Source organism: Eurytemora carolleeae, unplaced genomic scaffold (genome assembly GCF_000591075.1).
Source record: "Eurytemora carolleeae unplaced genomic scaffold, Eaff_2.0 scaffold41, whole genome shotgun sequence".
Lineage (NCBI taxonomy): Eukaryota > Metazoa > Arthropoda > Copepoda > Calanoida > Temoridae > Eurytemora > Eurytemora carolleeae.
The window spans coordinates 603,385-618,811 of NW_019396234.1; the positions used below are offsets into that span (position 1 = coordinate 603,385).

The 15,427-nt window shown below is 34.5% G+C and overlaps 2 protein-coding genes across 3 annotated transcripts in view; both read left to right on the forward strand.

Moving 5' to 3' along the window:
- Positions 1-1,059: 1,059 nt before the first annotated feature.
- LOC111698843 (serine/threonine-protein kinase SKY1) lies at positions 1,060-12,804 on the forward strand. 2 transcript variants are annotated; one of them, XR_002764631.1, is made up of 13 exons: positions 1,060-1,146; positions 1,634-1,726; positions 3,663-3,824; positions 4,282-4,352; positions 5,697-5,794; positions 7,178-7,237; positions 7,858-7,978; positions 8,184-8,260; positions 9,069-9,279; positions 9,861-9,942; positions 11,136-11,185; positions 11,803-11,919; positions 12,245-12,337. XR_002764631.1 is itself a non-coding variant. In XM_023469295.1 (13 exons), exons 1-13 carry the CDS (start codon positions 1,107-1,109, stop codon positions 12,587-12,589), a joined length of 1,239 nt encoding a protein of 412 aa, XP_023325063.1. In that variant the 5' UTR covers positions 1,060-1,106; the 3' UTR covers positions 12,590-12,804. The 2 variants fall into 2 exon arrangements, 1 of the variants encoding a protein (XP_023325063.1); XM_023469295.1 differs by lacking the exon at positions 11,803-11,919 and adding an exon at positions 12,540-12,804 and having other exon boundaries at positions 12,245-12,368.
- Positions 12,805-12,853: 49 nt separating this feature from the next.
- The window catches only part of LOC111698870 (ATP-dependent RNA helicase DHX36), an 11,258-nt gene continuing 8,684 nt past the window's right edge, over positions 12,854-15,427 (forward strand). The window contains exons 1-4 of the mRNA XM_023469339.1: positions 12,854-13,098; positions 13,451-13,553; positions 14,074-14,151; positions 14,751-14,921. Coding sequence (XP_023325107.1) covers positions 12,860-13,098; positions 13,451-13,553; positions 14,074-14,151; positions 14,751-14,921 — 591 coding nt within the window. The 5' untranslated portion in view covers positions 12,854-12,859. The remainder of the gene's footprint in view (positions 13,099-13,450; positions 13,554-14,073; positions 14,152-14,750; positions 14,922-15,427) is intronic.

Here is a 15,427-nt window from a genome sequence, read left to right on the forward strand (position 1 = left end):
ACAAAAAAAAGTTCAAATTAACAAAAAACACGTCAAAGGGACAAAAAAAAAAGTTTTAGGTAAGAACAAAATTTAGTGTAAATGAACTAAAAATAGTTCAAAAGAACAATTACTAACCTTATAGCCTCAAATTTATGTTCTCAGTTTGGGAGGAAGGTTCTAAGCTGAGTATGACGAATTTTATCAAAATTAATTTTCAAGCTCAGCTGGGTTTCAAAGCTAGTAATTTATATAATGGCCACAGAACTCGACCATATGTAGCCTATACTATAATAATATAATGACCACAGTGGTCAACCCATTCTAAGTACTTATTTGTTCATTTTTCATAGTGTATTTGAAATTTTTTTAAATTTTAACTATTTTTGTTGTTGTGTATTTGAACTATTTTTGGTCATTTATACCATTTCATTTTATTTTTTGTTCTTTTTATTGATCTTTTGTTCATTTGAACTATTTTTTAACTCATTCCCAATAAACATTTAAACATACTTATGTAATGCATGCTCATGTCGAAGATATCCATGGACTTGATGTTTGACAAAATGTTGGCAGAATTTGATCCATTTTCATAAAAAGTATTTTTATGTTTATTTGAACTATTGTTTGTTATTTGCATAAACCTTCCTTATAAAACCTTATTACAAAGATTGTTTCTGTAAAAAAAATTTTTCCTTCACTTTTTTTACACACCCCATGAATAAAACCAAATGATATATTATATTACGATTGGATTGAATTTTACACCAGCTTTCTATTGATATACAGAAATGTCATGAAGCTTGAAAAAAATTCCCTCGCAATTAAAGTAAGCTTTCTGCTCATTGTTTGAGACACCCTGTGCAATTGAAAATGTAATGTTAGTTGTGGAACTAATGTCCCCTGAAATATTTGTTTTGTATTTTATCTGGGATAGACAAATTTTGGTTAAACGCTGCGGCTAGGACAGGCAAGGGGGCTGGGCGCTGTGGCCCCAACCATTTAATTTTGACCTCATTGAGATACATGAATGAATCAAGTAATATAACTAGTAATTACTCCAAGATGTGTAATACAAATTTGCATGTATAAAGGGTGTTTTTCATATTTTCAGATTTCCACAGATCATGAACAGTAAACAAGTTCAGGGCAAAAGAAAACTAGAAGGTAAGTTTAATATAAATCGGTGAACTGGACTGGACTGGACTGGACTGGACTGGACTGGACTGGACTGGACTGGACTGGACTGGACTGGACTGGACTGGACTGGACTGGACTGGACTGGACTGGACTGGACTGGACTGGACTGGACTGGACTGGACTGGACTGGACTGGACTGGACTGGACTGGACTGGACTGGACTGGACTGGACTGGACTGGACTGGACTGGACTGGACTGGACTGGACTGGACTGGACTGGACTGGATAGGCTACGCATACAAAGGTTGGCTACACTCGATGCGCTTCAATGTATGGAAAATGTTGTCTCTTAAGAGGCTAGGATATTTAGATAAAAACCTCATACAGAGGCAAGAGTGGCGTCATATGAGGTTTTTATCTTATCTTAGTAGGAGCCGACATTTTCCGTACATTACAGCGGATCGAGAGTAATACAGTCCCCTTAGATTGAAAATTAACTCTGATTTTTATTTAGATTATTTGAAAATGGTGAACCGACCCTGTCGGGTCATGATAAGGAATATTCCTGCTCCGCTTCAGCAGTTTTACTTTTCAGGCAAACTTCAAAGTAAGATTTCTCCATCGCATTGGTATAAAGCAGGCGAGGGTGGGATGGACTGGTAACCCTGGCCACCAATGAGCCTCTGCTTTACAATATGCGAACCTCTTGGATTTAAAAAATATGTAAATATAAAAATATAAGATAAAAACTGTTTTTGTTGTATGATGAATATTGATACTTTTAGATTCTGTATTTTTTTATAATGAAGGATTTTTTCATTTCAATGTAAATCGTTTATGAGTTAATTATTTCAAGACAAGTAGAGACTGTCTACATGCTCCTCGCTTCAATCGCAGAATGTGTTGACGTATCCTCACTGAGCCCTGTTTAGTACCTAAAATCACTGTACTTTACTGTACTTTACTGGACTGGACTGGACTGGAATGTACAACCAAAACCCTGCAATCCTGCAATCCTGCAATCCAATGTGGAATTCTATCTTTATGACCACTCCAACCTCAATGCCACCTGACAGACAGCCATGAACCTGCTCAACTTCCACATCTACCCTTCCACTCCATTGCCCACCTCCCCACCCAACGAACAATTTCAAAGCTATCCTAACCCACAACCTCCTCTGTTAGGAGAATCAGAGGAGCCTGGCCTGGCCTGGACTGGAGAATCGGGGCTCCTGATTCTCTTGATTCTCCTGATTCTCCTATCAGAGGAGGTTGTGGGTTAGGATAGCTTTGAAACTGTTCGTTGGGTGGGGAAAGAAAAGCAGAAATATGTGTCAAAATGCATTTTCCCTTGTCTACAAGGGATTAGAAATGCATAGATCTAAAAGAGAAGAATAGAAATAGATTTCTGAATGAAATTTTGCATATGAGGTGTGTGTTTGTTTTAAGTAAACCAAAAAAAAAAATAATAAAAAGTTTGTTTTTCCCACTAAAAGCTTTAAAAACATGAGAAAAGTGGGAAAAAGGGAAGGGAAAAAAATTTTCACCCTTTTAATTTGTGTTAAACAAATACTATCCAATTGAGGCCCGTGTGCGAAAGATTATATAATTTTCAATGGAAAATGTATTCATGAATCCAGAAAATCTGAAAATATTAACCAAGTGGGAAAATCTGATAAAATAGGGGGAAAAGTGATATTAAAATTTCATTAAATAATTTTCAGCTAGTAATACAGGTCGGTCTGGACTACGTTTAAGGATAATCTTGGATCAGGATAATGTTCCTGATATTAAAGATTTATGTAATTCTAGATTTTACTCATTAAATGTTACATAATATAGTTTTTTATACTGATCAACAAAAATATACGGATTAAAGAATGACAAAATATTCACTGCGCAGGGGTATATATTTTCCTGGAATGACTTAAGCTTAAAACCATTAATCCGCATGATGCAGTTTTGACTAAGTATTCGAGTGAGGTGATGGAGCAATTAGTACTTAATTACATCTTACTATCTTAATGAAACAAAATGGGGTTTAAGGAAAATAAATCAGAGATTTCGCTGTAGGATGTTGATTTTTAGGGAACTGTAAATTGTGATATTTAGATTTTTTACAAGCTCCTAGAATAAATTTCATATCATTTTGAAACTTTAAAGTTTTTAAAAAACTATCATTTTATCAGCACTTTTTATTAGTGTATAGAGATGCAGTAAGTTGACAGCTTTCTTTGATTCCATGTTTATTTGTATCCATACTGTTTTAAAGCTGGTGGTAGAAATCAAAAGTGAAATATAAAGTTTTCTTTATTGTATTGATAAATACGACAACAACTTTATTTGCTGAAGTTTCGTTTTTTGGTGATTTTAAAGCTTTAGATAAGAATTGAATAGTAACCATTTGTACTTCCAGCATGATTCGAAAACCTTTACCGGCATTGTCGAAATCCAGTTCTTGAATTTTTCTACACACCCTGTGTTCTAACTAATGGTTATGCTGAGCATTCTAAGACCATGGTTTGAGAAATAAATGCTTTTAGACATAGTTGATGGAGCCAGTCCTGGGTCCAAGGTTAAGTCTATGAAGCCTGGCTCAAAGAAAAAGGAAACTGTCCCCAAAAAAACGAAACCGAAGAAATATGTCCCAATGAAGGAACCTCTCTTAATGAAGAAACATGTCTCCATGCAGGAAGAATCTGGTGGTATGTAGTTTTGGTCATTAAATAATTAAAATATTTTTAATGTAAAGAATTTGATTATTTTGCAACATTAATTTTCGATTTTTCAAAAATTGATTTATTTCAGACAACAAAATTATTGTTTTGGTACTCTTGACGAATATCTTTTTAAAATAAAAATCGTAAATTTACTAATTTAACGTTTCTGAATTAAGTGATTCCAGACGGACATTTTGATACTCAATCTTGGTTTATTTTTGATTATTGTTGCAAAATTTTTTCCGGATTTTATTAGTAATTTGATTTATAATGTATCAAAGAAGATTTAAGAACTGGTGCAAAGTGGATTTGAGCATTTTTAACTAAGAAGTGCCCAATAGTAAAAATTTCATTTGTGTTCAAGAAACTTTTATAAACTTATTAAAAATTACAGCTGTCATGATCTAAAATTAATAATATATACATTTGACATTTGTAATAGATAGTGAATGTTGCAAGGGAGAGATAAAGGTCGGAGATGTATTTGTAGGAGAAAGCAAAACGAAGTACAAGGTTTGCTTATTTTTTTATCTTTTAATGTTTTGCATCTAAGGGTTACTAAAGAATTCAATTTCAGTCTGGTGTTCAATCTTAGTCTGGTCTTAGTTAGTTGGCAAAAAAAACTTTATCCGAAAACAATAATATAAGAATGATTGTTATAACACGTTTGTTATAACATGTTCGTTATAACATGTTTATTATAACACGTTCATTATAACACGTTCATTATAAACATTCGTTTTTTGCATCATTTTTTTACATATGTCTTCTGTTGGTCAAAACTTGGCACATTGAAGAAAATTTTACTTGCACAAATTGACCTGTAACACATTCTATTGGTAAAAATATAGATTTCTCCCCATTTTCCCCTTTGTTCACTTTTTGTTTCTTCATTATTGACCGAGATATAGCAAAATTTGCACAGATTTCATTTGACCAAATAAATCCAAATTTTCTTAATATTTTAAGATCTTCATTAATTTAAAAAAAAAAAACACAAGAAAGTTTGACCACTTAAAGAAAAGATCTTAAGCCTCGTTTTTATACTTCCTCTGGCATGCATCAAAGATCAAAAATGAATTCCCATGTTTATTGGGACACCCCGTATGTTTGTGGCAGATTTTCTAAGCTTCAATTTCATGTATGGCACATTTTATGTTCCAAAACATTATCTGTTGCATACTTTATGACAGATATGAAATAAGATAAATGTTACCAAATGAATATCTTGATTGACTTTTTGAGCTAAAATTGGCATTTTATTCTTGTAGACTTTTTCCCTAAATTGGCAGATATGTTTCCTAAATCGGCAGATTATTTTCCCAATTTTGTAGATTTTTGCTCAAAATTTTCAGTTGTTTTCCAAGTGACCTCAGTCAGTAGCATCAAGTAAACTGACCCAAATTTGCTCTGGGAGGAACCCTGCCCGGAAAGAAAATATAGGGAAAAAATGACCTAAAAATGGCCAAATTACTAGAATTCTAGTTAACCCCGGAATTTTTTCTTCAAAGTTAGATTTAGTAAATGTACTCTAAAATTTGAACTAAGTTGACAGCTCTCGTTGAGAGGATGAGGGGGGGGGGATCAGCCAAAACAATATCTTGTTTGAGCCATATTCTCCTCATTTTAAAATAAAATAAAAGATTTTTTAAATAGAAAAAAAATTATTTCAATTGCATTTAGTTGGTAAAGTTCTGAATTTGTTCATCTGCCATTCTTTGTGTCTTTGATTCGGTTAAAGACTTAATACACCCAGGAGTTACGTGAAGAAGTTTGTTGTGATTCTTTTTTCAGTATTATAAGTTTTTCTATTTTAGGAAAGCATATCCCATGCTGAATAATGTACATATTCTACAGGTTGTTGAAGTCCTAAATATGGCAGATTTCTCTGAGATCTGGAGGGTAGAAGATATTTCAACAAATAAGAGATTTATTCTCAAGTTTGTCAATATCAAGTAAGTAACTAGGACTTACAGGGACTGTTAAGGAAACATGAAAGGTGCATAAGCTGAAACCTAAACACGTACGGAGTTGATCACGACCTATAAGAGTTCTATCTGAAGTCCCTGTCACTAGAAATTGATATAAAACTGTGCAAAGTTGTACTAAAACTCATATATATGAGATGTGGTATATAAATCAAAGATTTAAACAGATCACATACTAAAGCCCACTAAATCGGAAAATTACAATTTCATTTGCAATAGATAAAATTGATAATATAATTGATGTCTGTATCACGTGACTAGAACACCAATTGCAGTGCAGTATCTGGTCATGTGTCTCCCTCTGTATTATATAACCAGATGCTGCACTGCAACTGGTGGAAGTTCTGGTCACGTATCTCAAACATATTAATTATATCTATTAAAAATGAATAAGAAATATATTCACATTAAAATAAAACCGTACCTTTTCTCATTAATAAACAAAACTCCTTGGGATATTCTGGTCCCCTAGGAAGTCACACCCATCTATCGTTCTATAGGAACGCAATCATCCTTCTACCTGATTTCATTCATCCTACTACATGCACTCATCCGTCCTAGTACAAGAGTCCATTTACTCATATACATATTCCAATTCATTCTTCCTTCTACAGGAATTCATTCATCCTTCAACAGGAATTTTTTCGCCCTTCTACCGGAATTCATTCATCCTTCTGCAGGAATTTTCATCCATCCTTTTATAGGAACGCAATCACCCTTCTACCTGATTCCATTCATCCGTCCTAGTACAAGAATCCATTTACCCATGCACAGCAGTGTATTCACCCTCATACCGAAATTCATCCTTACTTAAACAGTTCAGTACATTAAGTCATTCTTTTTAATTCCAATTCATTCATCCTTCTACAGGAATTCATTCATCCTTCTACAGTAATCCATTCATCCTTCTACAGGAATTTTAACTGGATTACCACACCCTATGCAAGGCGCCTTATAATAGAGGAGCAGGGGTAATAACTTGTCCAGGAGTAGTATAAGACTACTCCCCCTTACCTGTTTGAATTACTGTATTTGCAAACATTCTATAATGTTTAGGCGCCTCCGGGTTATCTTAATTTTCAGATATGTTGCGTATTTGCTCAAAGTAATCTGTTCCAATACTCTGATTTATATACCACATCTCTAATACACTAGTTTCATATCAATTTCTTTAGACAGGGACATCAGATAGAACTCAAATAGGTCGCGATTAACTCCTAAAGTGATAAAGTTACAGCCTATTTTCATTTTTCCAAAACAGTCTCTTTAATATTATCTTTCTCGCGTAAATGATTAAAATTTTAGGGTTAGTATTTTTTGTAATTAATCTTATATTTATTTGTTTTCTAGACTTCATAAGACCTTAACCGAAACAGAAATTCATATTCTTAAGAAGGCGCAGAATTCTAGGTTAGTTTGCTCCAGGAGCTATAATTTTTCCACTTGACAATGATTGCACTTGTAGTGTGCACCATCTGACAGTTAATCTAATAGTATCTGAATTAGGTATCTTTTTCTTGTTTATTTTGTCTCAAAATATAATGAAAATAAACTTTTTCTTTTTTGACGAAACATATATTGCTGATCAAAAGACGATAAACATTATGAGCTACATTAGAGGCCGCGCGCTGCGTTAAGGTCAATCTAATGTATGAATCAATGCAGCTAGAGTAGGTAAGAGTACGGGTTAAAAGGTTTTATACCACTTCTAAAGGACTATTAAAATGCAAATGTAACCACCATGGCAAGTGTAACTTACAGCTTGTAGCAAGTATTAATCATGCAAACGTCACCGTGTTATGGCAAATTAAACTTCAGCCTGAACGCTTGATCAAGCATTTTTTGATAATTCAATTCCTCTTCGATATTCCGTGATGGTCATAACCTGAAGAGATAATTTTTATTGAGAGATCAAGTTTTTTATCCCAAACTTTGAAGCGTTCACAAAGAATATTGAGATCAAGCTTTTAAAATTAACGATAGTTCACACAAACGTTCCGTGAATAAACCTGACATGACCTGTTTGTTAGGAAGAGAGAGGAGAACTATATAGTCTCCCTGATTGACACCTGTGAGGCCTGGAAGGACAGGTGTCCCCACAGTCTCCTCATTCTGGAAGAGCTGGGGGACAGTCTACTCAAGATCATCCAGGAAAACAGATCTTTGAATTATTACAAGGGGGGGGGAAGGTTGATTTTCTCCTGGGTATTAACATCTTAGGATTATCGACCACAATCTTCACAACTTTGACGACTTTTTAGATATCTTCTTGCCTGAACATTCCATTTTGTTATGACTATCACTGTTTAGTGTTTATGAGTGTTGGGAGATTTTGTGTTTAAAGATTTATTTGAAGGGTGCCAGACCGCGGCTGGATTATGTTAAGCAAATCGTGCAAGAGATATTACTCGGATTAGATTTTCTTCATACTAGGTCAGAGTTTAAACTGGATCTTTTGTTTGATAAAATTTGGTAAAGAAAGCCCACAGGGTAATGAAAAGGGGAAATTAATATATTTTTTTCGGAAAAAGCATCAAACTGAATGATAAAAGTTCCCTCTTGATGTCCGAGGTCCTTCCAATGTTTCATTCTTAAACTCACCCCCCCCCCCCTTTTCCCGAGGGAGCGTGATGATACTTACTTGATACTTGTGTGTTGATCCTCAGTGTTCCATCTAGGAATATGTAGAGGATTTTTTTAGGAACTAATGATCATCTGCTGGAAGAATGGTATCTTCTAGGTTTGTGAATTGATCCCAGTGATCATTGTGGATCTAATGTAGTAGTCATACTTGTTTTTGAATACATTAATATTTTTGGCGGATTTAACATCTTGTGGTAATTTATTCCACGAGTTTACAACTCTATTACTAAAGCAATTCCTTCTCAGTTCTAGTTTTGAGTTTTTTGGTTTCAGGTTGAGTATATCAGCAGATTGTCTTGTTATGCGTTCACTAGTTTCAGCCACATGCTGGAACCACAGGGATTTGTCAACATCATGATGAAAAATATACAACCCTGAATGAACTAGAAATCCCGTTTAAAAAGATTTTTCCCACTCGTTTCCTGTTTATCGCAATAGCTTTTGCAATTTGCATTTATTGGTATTAAGTATGTTCGATTCGCTTTACTTTTATCCAACTCCCATTCCTGGGTGGGAGGGTGGGTGGATTAAGATGCACTTACGGTTGATAACCTTTTAAGTCTATTTGGCATGGTTCTACAGTTTAACCCCTCTCTAGGTGTAAATACATCCATTGTGATATTAAACCCGAGAACATTCTACTCCGCCAGGAGTACAAAGGAGACCGCAATCAGAAAATGATCAAAATAATTGACGTTGGTATTTCGCGGAAGAGTCGGCCATCCTATAGAGGGGAAATCCAGACCAGGGAGTACAGAGCTCCAGAGGTTTTGACTGGAGAGCTGGGACGCAAGTACAATCTTACAGAGGTAAATTTTCTTTTCTGTCTTTTAATGATAATGATGATTTTAATCAACGAATTGTCCTTTGAAACCCGGGCTCAACTCGCGACAGTGTCGCAAAATTATCAAAGGCTCAAAAATACTTCAGATTTGCAAATTTTTTATGTAGTATTTCTTTAAAAGCTAAATATAAATAAGTTTAAGTCTATTCACATGAGCCCGATCGTTGCATTTTCCGAACCGGTTCAAGGATTAACCGATCTAGTTTTTTCTCTTATCAGCCGTCTAGTGTATTTAGTATAATGTGCTGGACCTTGCTCGTTTTTTACAAAATTAGGCGGGCTGAAGCTTTCAGATTGCTAACTTTGATATTAATAAACAAAACGTCCAAGAATTAGTTTATTCAATTGTACAACATATACATGTTCATTGCCGATAAGGAATATTTTCACGCTGCCGTTGAATAAAACACTCTTTATAGTCAAATAAACTAAGTTAATGAGCCGATATCCTTAGACAATGCGTTGTAATAAATTCCAGGCAAAGCTGGATACACATACCATTCAAATAAAATTTGATTGAATAAAAGTGAAATATTCTTGATTTAGAAGGTGGATATCTGGTCCGTCGGGTGTGTGCTGTTCGAGCTAATTACAGGAGAGTTTTTGTTCAAACCAAAAGAAGATACAGGTTATTTTTTTTTGAGCACTTGCAACTACAGATTTTTAGCACTCGCAACTTCAGTTATTTAGCACTCGCAATTATAGTTTTTTAGCACTCGCAACTACAGGTTTTCAGCACTCGCAACTACAATTTTTTAGCACTCGCAACTACAAGTTTTTAGTACTCGCAACTACAGTTTTTTTAGCACTCGCAACTACAGTTTTTCAGCACTTACAAGTTACAATTACAAATTTTTAGCACTCGCAACTACAATATTTAGCAATCACAACTACAGTTTTTAGCACTCGTAACTACAGCTTTTAGCAATCGCAACTCGTATTCGCAGCTATAGTTTTTTGCACTCGCAACTACAGTTTTTCAGCACTCGAAGCTACAATTTTTTGGCTCTTGCCACTACAGATTTTAGCTTTCGCAACTACAGTTTTTAGCACTCACATTAGCAACAAAGTTTTTCAGCACTCGCAACTACGGTTTTTTAGAATTCGCAACTACAGTTTTTAGAACTCGCAACTACAGTTTTTTAGCACTCGACGCCACTACAGATTTTAGCACTCGCATTCGCAACGAAGTTTTCTCAGCACTCGCAACTACAGTTTTTTTAGCACTCGCAACTACAGTTTTTTAGCACTCGCAACTACAGTTATTTAGCACTCGCAACTAGTTTTTTAGCACTCGCAACTACAGTTATTTAGCACTCGCAACTAGTTTTTTAGCACTCGCAACTACAGTTATTTAGCACTCGCAACTAGTTTTTTAGCACTCGCAACTACAGTTATTTAGCACTCGCAACTAGTTTTTTAGCACTCGCAACTACAGTTATTTAGCACTCGCAACTAGTTTTTTAGCACTCGCAACTACAGTTATTTAGCACTCGCANGTAAGTTAAAAAATGTTGATTATTATGTAAATGCAGAAGTTACGTCTGTTTCATTTCATAGGAAAACCCCTTGCCTTTGTTTTCGATCGCTACTTTTTGTAAATTCGAATTATTTAACCGTTCGTTAAAATAAATTATTTTTTTAGCAATTTTGTCTTTTTTATTAAAACAATTTGACCATGTTCAGTGAAGCCAATTCTACTGGAAACGTGAATGTAGGGCGTCTACAAAAGTTTTATACAATACAAGTTCTAAAATATATTAAATTGAGACTGAAAAGGAGTGCGTAAGCAGGGAAAGTGATAAAAGAATTTAATTTTAGATTTTGATCACAGAGCAGAGATCGAGAAAGTCATAGGATCATTCTGCGGGGTATGTGCCACTTCAAATATAATTAAAGTACAAAGAAGGGAATGCCATATTTTCAACCCTTCAAATCTGTTATTGACCATTGAGGACAGAGAACTCCGTGTTTGTATTTCTTTAATGTTGTTCAAACCGGAGTGTACTTTTAGGGTACTGTGAACTCAATGCGGCTGAAGTCGCATTTATCCCAAATATTGTTTGTCCTAATACGGTTTTGAAAAATTCGGATGTAAATATTTATTTTCTGAGACAAATGTAGAAAGTTAATATTAATATTTCTTAACTATAGAACAGCTGTGATTGCAAACAAAGCGTTTCTCTAGATAAATAAGGATAAGTTCGTCTTCCTTGATCAGTCAAAGGTTTAAAGGGTACTGGTGTGAATCGGGCACACCACTCTACAAGTGGCGGCTGGGTTACTTGAACAAATTACACTTTCTGTCCCAATACTGTTATATCTTAACATATTGTTGTCGTACCAGTATAATTAGTAATTACGATTTGTTAAGATGGGAATAAAAAACTGGTTATGGTTCAAAGTTGGTGGATCTTAACTAACAATTTTATTTGCTAATTATACTTACCCTATATTTATTATCTATTACTGCATAACCATTTCTTAGTTTAATAGCAGTATGGCGTCTACAAAGGACCAGCCTTTATTGACAACCCAATTCTTCGCATGATTTACATGATGGTTTGGGGGAAGAAATAGTTTTCAGCTGATGGAAACCATGGATGTAAGTATAAGGGTAAATTCCGTACAGTCGTTTTTGAAGCCTCGTTCTAAGGGGGTAACGCTGTATGATGTATGAAAAAAAACCTTTGTATCATTGTTATATTTGCTCAAGCAAAAACATAAATCCAAGAGTCTTAAGTAAAAATCTTTCAATTTTTCTCTTATTAACTTCAAGCTTTGTTTAAAAAATTCTGCCTTTTAGTGTAATGAAAAGGTGTTCGCTTTGATTAAACAAATTAAAAGGTTCAATTTAAGAAATTTTCCTAAAACTAAAATTTCCTATTATTATTTTTCACTGTTTTAAATTATGTGTTCTATTATTGCAGCAGAGTGGTTCGAAAACGGAGAGTCTTTCGGTTTCCCAGCGGATTCTTCGGACGTCCAGGTTAACCTGTGCTGAAGTCTTTGAACTCCATTCGTTCTTGAAGTTTGTTCTGGTCCTGGATCCAGGTAAAAATCGCTTTTTAAAATATCAAATTTTGCCATCAAACTGAACTATGATGTTTTAGTCATCTATTGATGTTTTGTAGAACCAACCTAAAAACCTTGATAGATCATTAACGTACCAAATTTAAAGTAACCTTTTACGTGGGATGTATAGTAGACTAGATTTTTTTTTAGCTGTCCGGCCCTCTGCAAAGGAATGTCTCGAGCACAAGTTCTTTATGTAATGTGAACATTACTGCAGTGAAGATGTTTCAACGATAGATGCTTTGACTGCTCTTAAGTAGACAAGAATTCAAATCGAGATTTCTGGTCCTTTTTTTTAGATTGGAGCATTTTTTAATTGTATTTAAGTCTTCAGATTTTTGTAAATTGTTAGGTCTGCAAACTGAAAAGTGCGCATTAATATGTATGTAAATTGTAAATAATATTTTCATAGTGACTTGTGGAAAAGATTTATTGAAAATTTGAAAATTTGTAATTTACTGGCAGACAAGATGAGTCGGGGTGAGATTTCATTACCTTTTGGTGGTCGAAACTCATCGTGCAAGAAGCACCAGACATCTTTATCTGAGCGTCAGATGAGAATGATCTGTAGACTAGAGGAGGTTGGAACTGAGTTTTTAAAGACGAGCTCTTCTCTTCCTGTAGGATTCACAGGATCGGGACGGAAACCTGTAAACACAGGAACTCCTGGTCCTTCTCTTAACAGAACTATGGAGGAAAGGCTTCGAAGGTAACTTAAATTTGTACGACCGAGGGGGCATTTGTTTTAAAGAATTACTCCCCTTCCCCCATTTCTCTGAATGCAGATTGGGATGGGATGGGAAATTTCAAGGCTCTGGGAAATAACTTCAGCTTTAAAATTATTTTTACTTGTTATGTTCTCATCAAAAAAAACTTTTTATTTCCCCGAAAATAACTAAATTCAGCGATATTAAATATCCTTAANTAGCATAGTAAGAACTATATTTTCCAGGAGTAGAACTAATACAACCCGTTGTGGAAGGGGTCGGCGTCCGACGGGGGTTTAGGCCACCCTGGACAAAATTCATTTATGTATGTCAATTATTTTTTTAATGTTTAAGGTACCATGAGAGCCGAGAGTGTCAGAAGATTTTGAGCTTTCGTGAGACTCTTCCGGTGGCCAGCTACAAAGCTGAGATATATAAACATGTTTCTGAAAACCAGGTTAAACATAAACTAGGGGGTTTGGGGTGCTCAGGTTGAAATCGGAAGTAGGGGAGGGGTTGAGGTAGGGCGGGGACAGGAGAGAATTCCTTTAAAACTGACCACTTAAAAATAGTTATGGGACTTAAATTAGCTCACGGGTTGATTGGCATTGTTTTTATTTATTTTGATAACAAAACTACCAGAAATTTAATGAACTTTTTGTGCATTTTAACATTTTTTGTTTGCGTTTTCGAACTATTATTTTGGGTGCATTTGAAATATTTTATTGTGATTATGCTTCTTCACAAATTTTTTGTGCAGTTAAACTTTTTTGTTTGTTTGTTTGAACCATTTTTAAAAGGATTTTTTGATCTATTTCTTCTAATAAAATTGCAAAAGTATTTACATTTGAACTCTTATTTATATTCTCTAGAATGTTATTTCAAAATTAAAGTTGCTTATGTTCAAAGAAAATTGTATAAATGAGCAAAATATGCGTGTTAATTTAAACTACAATAAATTTGACTGAATACTCAAGGTTTTTGTTCTATCTGGAGAGACTGGGTGTGGGAAAACTACTCAAATTACTCAATTCATCTTAGACCATGCCATTCAAGCAGGTACATTGCACATTATACAGGTTGTTTTTTTTGGCATTAATTAATTTTTTTTAACTTTTAAAATGTCAAATCAGTTAATATTTCAGTAAAAACAGTACTTAAACAGAACATGTTTTAAAATGTCAAATCAGTTGGATATTTCAGTAAAAACAGTACTTAAACAGAACATGTTATGGACCCCTCCCCTCCTTCTCAATTAAATGTGCCCTGGACCCCGCCCATCCTTCTAAATTAAATGTGCCCTAGATTACCACCCAACTTCTGAATTAAATGCTCTGTGAACCCCAACCCTCCTCCTGAATTAAATGTGCCGTGGACCCCGCCCCTATTTTTCCATCTTAACTAAACCTTACTTGAAAAAAGTATTATTACGGGATGTTGCCCTTTGAGTGGGAATTAGGGTCCAGAATAAGTACGTGAGGTCGGGGCCAACAGTTTAAATGGATCAATGTCTTCTAGACTTGGAATTAGAATTTTATTTTGTCATTGTTCAAGTGTTACTAACATTATCAACGTACAAGATTATGCATTTTCTCCAGTAATAATTTAGTTGGTCCCCGTATTCCTTCTTTGTTAAAAAAATACTGTCTGTCAGGGTTCCATTCTCTACTGTACTGCCGGGATACTCCTCCAGCGTTTACAATCAGACAGAAACCTTCTCCAGTTCTCCCATATAATACTGGACGAGGTTCATGAGAGAGATGTTATGACGGATATTATTCTTGTTCTTCTCAAGGAGGTTCTAGTGTCCAGACCTGATGTAAAGGTAATTTATAAAATCTATAAAAAGAAACATTTTGAAAAACTCATCACTACATCATAATTAGCACTTGTAAACAAAACTCTACAGTAAACTAATTAGTTGTTTAGGAACCGGTTTAGAAAAAGTATCAATAAATCATAAAAGAATATGTGACATACAGGGTGGCCAAAATGTACGGATTGTACGGATTTTTTTTCAAATTGTACGGATTGTACGGATTTTTATCCTGGAAATACACCGGTTTTTTTAAATTTTCACTCATTTCAGCAAGTTTTTCATGAAAATTTCAAAAAAAAATCTCGTCAAAATGAAGTTAGTTTAACTTATTTTCTGCATTCTTAATAATATTAGATTGATTAACGTTTCAATTGACAATCAAAATTCATTCATAATTTTCGAGATATGTCCAAGAAGTGTTTATTTGAGAATATGTTCCATAAGTACTTATTTGATTGCTTATTCAAGAAGATGTTCCAGTATCCTGTACCCAGTATCCTGTACCCAGTATC

What these genes read in the sequence shown, in the direction of transcription:
- LOC111698843 (XM_023469295.1), top strand. Translation starts at nt 1,107, where the DNA reads ATGAACAGTAAACAAGTTCAGGGCAAAAGAAAACTAGAAG. An exon ending in GGGCAAAAGAAAACTAGAAG is followed by an intron (nt 1,147 to 1,633) that starts GTAAGTTTAATA and finishes ATTTTTATTTAG; the next exon opens with ATTATTTGAAAATGGTGAAC. An exon ending in CATGCAGGAAGAATCTGGTG is followed by an intron (nt 3,825 to 4,281) that starts GTATGTAGTTTT and finishes CATTTGTAATAG; the next exon opens with ATAGTGAATGTTGCAAGGGA.